Here is a 12,601-nt window from a genome sequence, read left to right as displayed (position 1 = left end):
TGTGACCCCCTGTGTTCTATGGCAGGTCGCCTTACCGGGAGAACCCGGAACGCCGTTTGAGTCAAGGCATGCCGAAGATAGTTCGGGATTGCGCCGGGGTCTGCTCGCTCCATTCATTCCTGGCCTTCGACGTCAGACAGGGGCCGGTGAACATATTAGAAATAGACTATTTGTTGTTGCTCCTGCATTTTCCGTTTCATGTTGTCATCGAATATGAAGATGTTGGCTTGGCTTTCAGATGACTTTTCAATACGAGGGTTGTCGGAAGGGCTAGGATCAATAATACATCATCGTCTACTATAAGTAGTTCGTGTCAGAAGGACAAACAAGAATTTGTTTCAAAGCGGTACACTATAAACAGAAAGAGATGTATTTGGAAAGAAATTATATCACTGCATAGCCTCATACCCCGACTCGGAAGTCTTCATGAAGCCGAATTCTACCTCGCCATCCTTTGGTGCGATTTCCTTCTTCTCTAGCTTGACGACATGTGCATGGCGGGGACCGTTGTTGATGTCTTTCAGGAACTTCTGTAGAGAGTCTTCGGTTCCTTGGGCTTCTCCTTCTACCTGCATGGTATTAGTATAAGTATCTCACCTGATATTAACATGACAGGAGGCTCAAAGAAAGAAAAGAGAAAAGTATCAGATACGAAGTAAAAAGGGACAGCACACACCCTTCCACAATGTGTGTTCTTCACCCAGCCTTTTACATCATATGCAGTGGCTCTCTTTTGAGTAAAGTCCCTATAGATCGCAGCGTGCTTAGCGAGAAGTGCATCTATAGCGTGCAGAAGGCAGGGTATAGTCACCGGAATCCCACTCCTGCCAGTTTATGTGTTAGATTTTTCTGCTACGGAAAAAATGGTCTCACTGATATTGCTTAGGAGTATTGACGTGAACTTGCCTTGGACCGTGCCAGATACTTTGAATGCGATCTGGGGTAGTTGTGTTAGTCCATCTGTTATAGATGACGTAGCGACCCCGGGGAAGGGTGTATTGTGTGTTGGGCTAGGGTCTTGGGGGAAAGCCTTACACGTTGCGATGCCATCTTGATAGATGTATATGACCTTTTCCAAAGCATAAAGAAGATATCACCGACTTTTGATGTCTATGGACTGGTTATTGTTCTCTTGAACCTGGTGAGGCAGGCTATGGCTTAGTCATCTGATATCATGAGGGGGTGCGACTGTGTACGCTAGTCTCGATTTGGTCAGATATTGTTCGTGGCCAATCAATGCCTGTTTATCTGGATTAGTCACTTGTCGAGCCAGTTCAAGTGCACGATAACTACTAGTAATAAGTTGTAATTAGACCCAATCTATGGCTATTAGATGAATTCTGAAGAAGATGTTACTTTATGTAATGAATGTTATTTCAAGTGGTATCAGTGCTTCCTGTTTTGGTATGCAGTGCTGACAGCGGCATAACCAGCAGCCCGTGACCCCAGCGGAGATCCGCCCCTGAGCCAAAAATGGAATCCGCGATGATCTCCCCAACATCCGTCCCTGTTGCTCTCCGCACTCAGTCCTTACGGTGTCTCCCCTCTTCCTTTGTCTTTGAGGGGTTGCACTACGCAATGCTAGTGCTAAGATGCCTCTTTCAGTACTCTCGTGGCTTCGGAGATTATACTCCCTTGATACTCTAGATACCCGCCTTACTACCTCTTCTACTACTCCGCCCAAAGCTGCCGCGGGTCACACGCGAGCTCCCTCCGCCAGAGATGCCCGTGCCATTGCGATTGCGCGCAATGCTCCTCCTCCGAAGTGGCGAACTTTTGAGTTCTACATCTACTATGTGATCTTCTTGATCGCTGTGCCGTTGATGTTTATTACGGCCATTGGGGTATCGCAGAGTAAGCCCGAACCACTTTCTGCTGCAAGAGGAGCAGCTATGCTGACTTGATTATGTAGAGAGCCACCCTTCATATCCAACTTACGCTCATCTGCTGTCGCCTGGCTGGATACCCGGACGTCAAGTTGTAAGTAACTCGTGTAATTATTCAATGTCAGACGCTGACTTCTTGGTTCTGCTAGGACAACTCCGATGACCAGTATTCCTCGTTCCGCGATAACATACCCTACCTGTTGCTGCTATTAGTCGGTCACCCATTGCTTCGACGTCTATACAACAGCTATGTACGCCCAGTCGCCGGAGACACCGGGTCCTCTAAGGCTTCTCCGGCAGTCCTTGCTGCGGATGCTCGTCTCACCCAGCGGATAAGCTTCGACTTCTGTTTCGCGCTCGTCTTCATCACAGCCCTTCACGGTGTTTCCGCGCTGAAGGTCCTCGCAATTCTTTATGTGAATTACAAGATCTCCAAGAATCTCCCCAGGAAGTACATCCCTGCGGCAACTTGGATGTTCAATATCGGAACGCTGCTTGCGAATGAACTCTGTTCCGGCTACCATTTGGAATGGGTGGCCTCTTTGTTCGTGTCTCCGAGTAGTGCAGACAAGGAAGCGCCCTTGATACTCTGGGGTCGCTACCTTGATGGTTTTGGTGGTATTATGCCCCGATGGGAGATTCTCTTCAACATTACGATCCTTCGATTGATTAGTTTCAATATGGATTACTATTGGAGCCTCGACTACCCAGCTGCCAGTCCCATTGAAGTAAGTCCATTTCCCCTGCGGTACGGGACCCAAGCTGACAGAGATAAGAAGAAACAAGTCGATCCTGCAGCACTGTCAGAGCGTGACCGTGTCAGTATCCCCGCGGAGCCAGCTGCGTTCAATGGGCGCTATTACCTTGCCTATGTTCTCTACGCTCCGCTGTACTTGACAGGCCCTATTTTGACCTTCAACGACTACATCTCCCAGCAAAGATACGCACCTCCATCTCTTACGCGGACCCGGACAGTACTCTACGGTGTCCGTTTCTTCCTGACACTACTCGCCATGGAGCTCATACTTCATTTCATCTACGCCGTGGCTATCTCGAAGGCGTCTCCCGACTGGTCCCTGTACACAGCTGGCGAACTCAGCATGTTGGCATACTTCAATCTGCACATCATCTGGCTCAAACTTCTAATTCCATGGCGGTTCTTCCGTTTCTGGGCATTGGTCGACGGAATTGACCCGACCGAAAACATGATACGCTGCGTGTCGAACAACTACTCTCCCTCCTCCTTCTGGCGCGCATGGCACCGCTCCTTCAATCGTTGGATCGTGCGCTATCTCTACGTGCCCCTAGGTGGAGGCAGCAGAGGAAGTGCCGACCGCGGCAAATCTTCCGGAATCTACGCCAAGGCCCGCCAGATCTTCAACACGCTTATTGTCTTCACCTTTGTTGCTCTCTGGCATGACATCAACCCTCGTCTCCTCATGTGGGGCTGGCTTATAACCCTCTTCGTACTGCCCGAAGTCATCGGCAGACTACTGTTCCCAGCCAGCAAATGGCGTTCGCGCCCGACAACGTACCGTGTCCTTTGTGGAGTTGGAGCAGTCGGCAACGTTCTCATGATGATGATCGCGAACTTGGTCGGATTCGCGTTAGGGTTGGATGGATTGGAGGGCCTTTTGGCTGGTATATTGGGATCCTGGGCCGGCATCATCTACCTCATCTCAGCGTGCTGTGCTCTATTCGTCGGAGTGCAGGTTATGTTTGAGATTCGTGAAGAGGAAGCACGGGCTGGTATTGACTTGAAATATTGATTCTATCTGTGAATATTATACAGCAGTTGCTTAGACGCATTGCTAGATTTGGAATAGCATAATTAGTTGCATCTAATAGGGTATCAAAATGTTCATAGAGCCCGCATCAACGCGGGCTTCCACTAGTAGGGATATGCACCATGCCCTGGGGAGCGGCTCGAAAGCTTCAGCCAGAAGATCCAGTAGTGGTGTCCTGAGTATAGACTCAAAGGCTGATAGTGCAGTACTGTCTGAACACTACCACCTTCCTAACTCCCTAGTCATCTTATCTCTCCACCCCCCTCCCCAAACCAACTCATCCCGACTAGAAAAATGCCCCGCACCTCGAATCCTCATGCACCTTATAACACCCCAACCCACAAGTCCTCAAATGACAATTCTTGCACCGAATCTTCCCCCAATACCCACACATACAGCAGAAATACCGCGGCGACTTCCTCGCGATCGGCGGGCCAGCGCGCGATGCATGATACGTCAACGGCGGTTCAGCGAGCAAAGCCTGCATGATACGTTCCGACGGCGCGGACGGAATATATGATTTCAGAAGGGGGTCGTTGTCGTGTTCGGATTTGATCAGTTCGTGGGGGTTTTGCTCCTCCTTCTCCGCTTCCTTCTCCTCCTTCGATTCGGCGTGGTCTTTGTCTTGGGGTTGGTCTTTGTCGGGTGCTGGTGTTTCTGTTTCTGTTTCGGCGGCGGTGGTTACTGTTGAGGCGCGGGAGGAGGTCGGGGCGGTGGAGGGGCGTTGTTGTGCTTTGCGATTACTGCGCGAGGAGGTATCGGGCTTTGGTGTTGGTGCTGCTGTTAGGGGTGTTGAGCTGCGCCGAGAGGAAGAGCCCGGTTTGGTGATTTTGTTGATGGAGGGGCGGTGCGAGGAGGCGGTGGAGGAGGTTTGTTGTTGGGTTTGTTGGGTGGATGCTTGCTGCGCTAGAGCGGCTTCTTCGTCGTCGAGGTAGTTGCGGAAGGTCTTTTGGGATTGGAGGATTCGGCGGACGTTGGAGGTCACTTTGCCTCTTGTGCCTGGGGTTGTAGGTTAGCATGTCGTTCCGTGAACCGGGTGTGTATATGGCATACCTCGACCAGACGCATCCTTCTGTTTTACTGGAATTGAGATCTGCACGTCCCGGTGATTCTCGCGATCCAGCTCCGCGAGATGTCGAACGATAGCATTGTTCTGTCGTGAGGAGAGGTCCGCTCGGCCTGGATCGCGGATTCCGCGTTTGCGGCCGATGGCGGGCGTGATGGCGGCTTTGGCTGGGTCGAAACCGCGATCGGGAACGTAGGTCCACCCCGGAGTGGCGTGGGTGGTTGTGCTGTTGGGGATGAGTTCGACGTGATACATGTTTAGGAGAAGATGGAGGGCATGGTTCGGTTCAGGGTGTTTAAAGGCGATGATGGACTTGGATGGGATGGATTTGAATCTCCGCGAAAATGGATGGATGGTTCGAGAGACCGGAGATGGTCCCGTGCCAGAGTTTGTCTTGTTTGCAGGGAGCTTTGGCTCGATGACGCCAGCGACTCGCCGCCAACTGGTTGATATACTACTAGATGATTGAAGAAGACATACATGGCTGGTAATAGTGTACATATAGGTAGATACTGTTCGTATACAGGGCTGTTGGTTCATTACGCGATCCTCCATCGCTGTTTTACTCCTGGCGCTCAGCTGTGCCAGACCCTGCAATTGCAACTAAACAACATGATTGATGCTGGGAACCGAAGATGAAATTGCGCGGTAGAACAGTAAAAGGGAATATGAATGTCGCAGAGCAAAAACAAATGGAAGAATTGAATGAACGGGGTAATAAGTTCAGCATTAATGAGAATGTTCAAGCTTATTTCTTCTTCTGCAACTGGTCCACCTTCCTTTCTAATTCACCAATGTACGTCTGCAGCTTTTGTGTAGCTCCTTGAAGAGCCTGATTACCTTATTAGTAGCTCTTATAGAACTATCTTGGGGGATAATAGTATACGTACGATAATATCTTCTGTCAGCATCTCGTTCGCGATCCTGTACTCGCCCAGGACATAGAAGTAGACTCCGGCGCTGGCAGCAATCGCGCCAGTAAGGAATCCGAACAGACTAGTTCATGATCAGTTAGCGACTAAATCTTTTGAATAAAGCGCAGTTCAGGATAAACCAACCCTCCGCGAAACGCGCCCACGGGCTTCTTCGTAGGCAGAGTGTGCGCCGCTTCCTTCATGAAGGGAGAGACCGAAAAGCTCCGCGCCGGGACAAATGCCGACTTGGTTGCGACGGAGCGCAGGCCGGGCAACATTCTCTTGCACGCGTTCATGGTCATAAATTATTTGATGATCTGCAGTTGCAATCAGCACAGAGCATCGCTAGGCAAAATGATCAGGTTTCTTCTCACGTTGAAAGGAGATGAAGTTGGGGGCGCCGGGGAGAGCTTGGGATGAGTGACGTTGGCGGTGCTGTTTTGGGCGGAGACTGCGGCTGCTGCCGGCCCAATTATCCACGGCGCGTTTTCCGATCTCCTTCACCCCAACTATGCTGCTGGTTATTGTATTTGCCGCCTACGATTGATCACAAGTACTATTGGTGGCTGAGCTACGTGCGGAGATGCTACTGGATTGTTCCATGGATACGACCTGCTTGATACATACCATTATGCGTCCAATGGCAAATACTGGAAAAGACAGTTCTATCTACTATAGTAAGGCAGAGATCGTAGACCTCGGTTGTTACGGACAGCGCGGGGTCTGGCATACAGGCATTGGGTATAATACAAGAGAGGCTCGCTAGGTAACAGGAACTGGAAATAAATGAATGACGCTGTTAGTTGGCCATCGTACTTTCGTTGAACAAATCCGCTAACAGGTCGTCTCGGCAGACGTCCAACCGCGGATGGCCCATGCTATACGTGCTCTCGAATGCATGAATGCTGAGCTGATCAAAGAACGGCCGAAGGACTCGCTCAACAATCTCATCCTTTGCCGTTTCGCGAATCCAGTCAGCAGTTAGGCTTGGCTGTTTCACCCCCTGGCTGAGATCGCCCGTCTCCCCGAGTCCATCCGACGAGGCCGATCCGCGCGCTCCCAAACTCTGCGAGATTTCGTCCGCGAGTGCCATGGGTTCAAAGCGCTCCGGAGGGTAGACCGCATCTATGGTGTCGGTCACGTAAAGCCATTCGAGAAGTTGAAAGTCATCAGGCGCGAGGATGAGCAAAGTATCCAGTAGCTTGCACGCCTGTAGTAGCGCATATGGGTTGTACACCTCCTGCTGCTGGCCTACTGAAACCGCCGAGATGGCCTCCTGGAGCTCAGAATTCATCAACGGCCAAAAGGGGGCCAGAGTAGTGGCTGTGCACTTAAGGGCAAGGGCGCGCAAAACCATGAAAACCTCGGACCTGGTCGTAGAAGATGGGGACGAGGAACTAGTCGCGCCCAAGAGATCTTCCAACTTCTGAAGGAGTGCAGGTAGCTCTGCAACGAAGTAGTCAGTGTTGGCTGACAGGATGAGGAGGCTTATCCTGCGGAGATTCAATTGTGCCTTTCGATCCGCTTCTAGACGGGCAGCAGAAGCTCCAACGCCAAACATGATGCCTGCAGTACTTGGCGGAGTGAGTCGGGACATCAACTCAGACATTCGATCTTTGTCGGCGAGCACCCATTGCCGTAAAAGGTTTACCCAGCCGTCTTTCACCAAATCAAGCTGCATTCCGAAGAATTTCGGGTCGTTGAAGGCATCAGAGATATCCTTCTTCCAAATCTTGGAAGCAGCGGGGATTTTTGCTATGTGCTGGAGGAGCGCCATAAAATTCCGACTAACGTTATTCGGAAAGAGGCGTGCGCGAAAGAGTGGCCCGATTATATGAGTAGATATCCCAGACACCGCGGTAGTAATACGATCCGAATCGCCCAAGGTTGTTGTAAACGCCGGCATAGAGGCAGCAAGAATGCTAAGCAGGTCATCGGGCCCAACATGTGGCAGCGATCCACTGTCATAGTCAATAGACGCCCGGCCGAGAAGTGCTGACTCTTGGGAGAGACCCATAGGCTTGCTGGTGAATATTGCCGTCAGGAGACGAAGGAGTACATCCTAAAGTTGTCAGCATAGCCACGTCAAAGTCAAAATTAGATGAAACATACTCCTAACTCCTTCCTCATCCGTCGATCTTCTCCGAAGTTCGTATTCTCCAACTTCGCCCCAAGGATCGCTGCGAATTCCACTAATCGCGGAAGGATCTGCCTATGCGGAAAAGGATTGCTCAAAACATCTCGTAAGAAGGTGGTGCAATCTGCCCAAATCTCATCCAAAACATCATCGTCAAGTGACCTGGCGTAGGTTACTAGGAAACCTGCTAGCTCAGACTCCGTAAGGCTTGCGGTCAAGGTGGACTTGCGGTTGGGTTCCAATGCGGCAGGGTTAGTTCGCGTGTAGATAGAGTTGAATACAGCTGGTATTGTGATCTTTGGACGAGATCCATCCAGCGTGTGGAGCAAACTGATGATCAAAGACGAAGTGTCGCTGTCTGACTTCGTCCATACCTCTACCGCAGTTTCAAGACATTCAAGTGCCTCGGCCGTAAACAAGTGTTCCAATATCCGACGCGATCTATTCCTCATGCGCAAGGATGTATATTGGAAAGATGCCAACGACTCTGGGTCTTGAGGGAGTGTGCTTCGTTCTACTGCGCCCCACGACCATATCGAAAAACAAAGTCGCACAGCGTCCTGGAAGCAAAGCAAAACGGTGAGGCGGTTATTGGCCGCGCTGGACCGAGCATGACTCTGTTCAGACGCGAAGACTCCTGAGACCATGTTTCCAAAGAACCCATGATTCTGGTCCGGGCTCTTGGCAGCCGGTACATTTGCTTCTTCCGACAGCAGACGCTCGTGGGCAGTTGCGATGCAAGTCTCGAGACCGGTGAGTAGAGCGATCGTAGCGTGTTCAGAGCGATCTTCGGGCCAACCCTCGGTGCGCTTGAAAGATAGCTGAAGACTTGCATATGCCAATTGAATTTCCTTACAAAAGCATTCCACTAACATCAGGATTATCTGGAAGATGGATCCTGCATAAAGCGGAAGTACTTCGCAAAGCAGTATTGTCCACCTCTCCACTATTTCCCTGGAGTTTGGAGAGCTTATGCCTTTTAGAAGGCACTCCAATAGTTGCTGAGGGGGCTGGGGTAGAGGTGGCAATGCAAGAGACTTATCAGGTTTGTCGCTTGTGAAGGATAAGATAGAAGGACTTGTTAGACGTTCTCGAGAGGCAGTCCTTTGATGCTTTGGGCGTGGTGGGGGTGGTGGCAGGTACGCTTGAGCAAATCGAACCTTCAGCGCTGCGAGAAGAGTGTCGATAAGTGCTGCTTGAATACCGACACTACCACCGTTATCGAGCACGCTGGACAGCCTATCGACAAGGAAGGAGTCAATTCCAGATTCGGCCACCTCCTCGGCCCCGGGGCCAAGAAGAAGTTGACGCATCACAAGCAGCGCAGTTTGTTGCAGTTTGATCTCATCCACGCCCTGATGAGCAGCCGTCGTATGTCCGCTTACCACTCTGAGAGAGGCCTGGAAAATGACCGCATGTAGGCTCTGGGCTCCAGAGTTATCTGCAACTATCATCAGAAATTTGGTCACAGGAATGCTTGTTAGAACCGACCTTCAGATGTTGGAGTATCCTTGTGCTTCTCTGTTTGTACCAACGTCTGGGTGAGCAAGCTGATCCACCCATTATGTGAAAGCGTTGATATGAGATTGGATATTGTCTGTAGTAGATAGCTGCACTCTCTGTAGTCGTCTGGAGATACAGTGGGATTCGCAGTGTCTGGCTCTGCGTTCTCTGACTGCTGGAATAGACGATCAAGCCTCGAAACTACCATGCGGAAAACTCTATAGGACATAAACACTTGTTCAAAGCAGACTTTTCAATCCAATATCAAACAGTAAAGTAATATGGGAGAGACTGGGAGTGGGGTGCAAACGTACTTATGTATGGAAGACAGGTCTTCAAGCCAGCGGTGTACGACCTGAGAGGCTTCATTTACGCCCTGATTGAGCAAGTCCAAGACGATAAAGAGAGGGCGCTCGAGCATCGATGACTGGTAAGAGATTCCCAGCTGTGACACATTATGCAACTGCTTCGGAGGGAGCTCGTATGTACCGTGGTGACTGTGAGACCAGAGAACAAAGTACCTCCCTGCTTGTTCTGCCGACGATGATTGACGATGCCCGTTCGACTTGTCCACCATCAGAGAAGTGATCGCAGCCTCGACCAGATGATCGGTCCATGAAACAGAATGCAAATGCCACAATGAGCGAACTGCCTCGACATGAAACTTAGGGTTCAGCGGCGAAAGATATTGCCATAGCCGGTTGACAAGGGTGGGAATCAAGTCAGATACATCCTCGTATCTGATGTAGTACCCGGGGCTATGGATAAAATACATGCTCGTAATGGCGGATGCAATCGAGGAGATGGCTGCGAAGGAGGCGGTGGATGTCTCCACTTGATCAGCGCGAACACGATCACATAGTGCCAAGTAAAGGCGTCTATCGCGCAGAATCTTTGTTTTTGGAAGCTTCTTCAACATGACAATAAGAAGGCTTATACGTTCATGCATCTGTGTCGCATCGCCGCGGCCATCGAGAGCCTCAATAGCTTGTTCGTAGGCATTCCTGATGATGAGTTCCCCAAGGAGCTTGGGGGCGAATGGAAGCGGCTGAGGATCAAGACTCTGTTTGCTCTGTTCATAAAAGGCATGTATCCTACTCAAAATTTGTGAGCCAGGTACATCGGACTTGGAGCCATCTGCCTTATGGGTATCAGACTTCTTCGCGAACGCCCTCTCAGTGAGTAAGCCCGATAAGGAAGTCATAACACGGGACAGCCCAGTTGCTACGGCACGCAGCCGCTCTTGGTCCAAGTTAGGACTCTTTTCCGGAGAGAGTTCGCTCGTTTTGATGATTGTGGCGAGAGTCAGCAAGGGTACATGTGCAAGTACCATGTCCTCTTCGCGCACATTGAAGTTCTCGAGAATGAAATGCGCAAGATCCAGATTTTTCAGCACCTTATCATGCCCAGAGGTCAGGTCCTTGGACTTCCAGTCAATCAGATACAAAAGTTCGGAGAAAATGACGCCACTTTCTACGCCATCGAAGAAAGAACTGGCACTGCGAAAAACTTCCTCGAAATGAGTTTTTGACGCTTTCGATTCGAAAGCCTGGACACTTCGCATGATCGGCAGGAATACTTCCGGTACAATATAGCCGCCAACCTCCCATCGATCCATCAGCGACAGCGAGATGCGAAAAGGCCTCGTTTTCTCTGCGGGTACTTCGGTATCTTTCTCGATCATGCCAAGAAGACCGTTCACCAGCGGAGTCAATCCGAATCGACTAAAGTATTCGGAATGTGAAATTTCTTGGGCATCAGGGACCGGTTGAGAAGCGTTATCCGATATAGAATTGCGCGCCTCGAAGGATGGCCGATCGTTTGCAGGCTCAGGACCAAGGAGCCAGGCCCATAACCTTCTGTTCAGACTCATGTCTCGTCGAGACACAACCCCCACAGCTGCGAGAATCAGTTTCTGAAGATCATCCTTGGTGATTCTAGCTTGCAAAATAGGTGAGCTCAGGGGTATATGTGTCACTAGCAAATCAAGGAAATTCCGCTGGACAAGGACTTGTTCGTCTGCTAGTCCAGTTGCGAAACACCGTATCAACAAACCGGGTTCCGGCAGGATTACTGAGTCCGCTGCCACAGAGATCTCATGAGGTAGATCCTTGGCTTCGCTCACTTCACTTTTGCTAGGCCTGCGATCTGTGATGCCCAGCTTAGGTAGGTAACGGTTCAAGTAGGCAAGTACACCCGAACGTCGGCTAGGGCTAGTTATGGACGCCAGGAACAAGCACTGCCAAAAGTAGTGACCGCTTGGACTAGACTCTGCTTCCTGTTTATATGTATCCATCTTACTCGCAATGTCGCGGAATTTGTTGACGAGTCGCATGGTAGGGTCAAAGTCATCGCTTGTTTCTTCTTCTAACCCTGGCAGGAGGGCCAAAAGGATGGCCTTGAGGGCCGGCCGGATTGCCCATGGTTCGAGATTGCAAATATATGTTTCCACAAGAGACAGAAAGAGGGGCCGGACAGTGAGCGAGGCGAACGTCAAAGTGGGCGCGATACCAGGGAGGTATAAGGGCAGGTCGTGCGACAATCCTTCCGGCTGAGGCACCAAAGACATACGTTAGCAAGAAGCAAGTAATCAAATTATGTAGAAATCTGAGTAATAAATGCGAACCTTGATCAGATTGAAAATGTACGTATAGACTTCAAGAGCCTTCTGGTGGACACCGGACGGCAAGGAAGGGTTAAGGCATTGGGAAAGTCGTTTCGCAACCAGTAGTTTGTGAGGCACAATGGGCATGTCCGCGGGATGGGATTGAAGTGCCTATGAAGATAGCCATCAGTAAAGTGCATTACCGCCCCTGATATATTATGCATCGTACCTTGAGCAACCGGCTCAGGAAGGAGATGTAATCCGCCCATTCCTGCAAAGCAGTATCGAATAGTGACAGTGCACGTTCAACGGTAGACGCATAACGGCGATAATTCTTATCCTTCTTCAGCGGCTCTAACAATATCACATATATCAGTATGCAGTACAATAAAATTTGTACGACCAAGAGTGGCCAACCTTCTTTCCCCCGTAGTCGGGAGCGCGTGAGAGAGCTTTCGGAGCTTGCGGGGGAATTCGACCTCGGAAACGAGCTCGGATCAAGGCTCATGGTGCGATTGTCGGATGGTTGATTCAGTCGTGCAAATGTGACTGCAGATCGCGCCTCATCATATCTTGTGCATCGGGCCAAAATGGGGTGGGAGGGCTAGTTTGGTCTGGCTGGTTGGAGCTGATGTTGCGAAAGGGCCAGGCGGCCATGTTTCCGTCTATCTGGCGTTGACCCGCCCGCCTTTGGGGAGCTCCG

General features: G+C 50.6%; 5 protein-coding genes across 5 annotated transcripts; 1 reads left to right on the top strand and 4 right to left on the bottom strand.

Moving 5' to 3' along the window:
- Positions 1-389: 389 nt before the first annotated feature.
- On the bottom strand, positions 390-1,050 carry AtWU_06774 (acylphosphatase; the record flags this gene model as incomplete). Its single annotated transcript, XM_035501883.1, has 5 exons — positions 390-569; positions 677-746; positions 812-824; positions 874-937; positions 1,036-1,050. The coding sequence occupies 5 exons, from the start codon at positions 1,048-1,050 to the stop codon at positions 390-392; spliced, it is 342 nt and encodes a 113-aa protein (XP_035357776.1).
- A 542-nt stretch (positions 1,051-1,592) lies between these two features.
- Positions 1,593-3,655, top strand: AtWU_06773 (putative glycerol:H+ symporter (Gup1); the record flags this gene model as incomplete). The annotated part of the gene is made up of 4 exons (XM_035501882.1): positions 1,593-1,854; positions 1,913-1,980; positions 2,036-2,614; positions 2,666-3,655. The coding sequence occupies 4 exons, from the start codon at positions 1,593-1,595 to the stop codon at positions 3,653-3,655; spliced, it is 1,899 nt and encodes a 632-aa protein (XP_035357775.1).
- A 332-nt stretch (positions 3,656-3,987) lies between these two features.
- On the bottom strand, positions 3,988-4,994 carry AtWU_06772 (putative HIT finger domain protein; the record flags this gene model as incomplete). Its single annotated transcript, XM_035501881.1, has 3 exons — positions 3,988-3,995; positions 4,070-4,672; positions 4,727-4,994. 3 exons carry the CDS (start codon positions 4,992-4,994, stop codon positions 3,988-3,990), a joined length of 879 nt encoding a protein of 292 aa, XP_035357774.1.
- Positions 4,995-5,487: 493 nt separating this feature from the next.
- AtWU_06771 (HEAT-like repeat family protein) lies at positions 5,488-5,931 on the bottom strand (the record flags this gene model as incomplete). The annotated part of the gene is made up of 3 exons (XM_035501880.1): positions 5,488-5,571; positions 5,630-5,735; positions 5,798-5,931. The coding sequence occupies 3 exons, from the start codon at positions 5,929-5,931 to the stop codon at positions 5,488-5,490; spliced, it is 324 nt and encodes a 107-aa protein (XP_035357773.1).
- Positions 5,932-6,452: 521 nt separating this feature from the next.
- AtWU_06770 (cellular morphogenesis regulator DopA) lies at positions 6,453-12,406 on the bottom strand (the record flags this gene model as incomplete). The annotated part of the gene is made up of 7 exons (XM_035501879.1): positions 6,453-7,715; positions 7,766-9,231; positions 9,282-9,511; positions 9,608-11,844; positions 11,920-12,069; positions 12,128-12,252; positions 12,316-12,406. The coding sequence occupies 7 exons, from the start codon at positions 12,404-12,406 to the stop codon at positions 6,453-6,455; spliced, it is 5,562 nt and encodes a 1,853-aa protein (XP_035357772.1).
- Between the last annotated feature and the right edge of the window lie 195 nt (positions 12,407-12,601).

This window comes from Aspergillus tubingensis, assembly GCF_013340325.1.
Source record: "Aspergillus tubingensis WU-2223L DNA, scaffold_8, whole genome shotgun sequence".
Taxonomy (NCBI): Eukaryota; Fungi; Ascomycota; class Eurotiomycetes; order Eurotiales; family Aspergillaceae; genus Aspergillus; species Aspergillus tubingensis.
The sequence above is the reverse complement of the archived record's forward strand: the minus strand, read 5'-3'. Positions and strand labels throughout refer to the sequence as shown.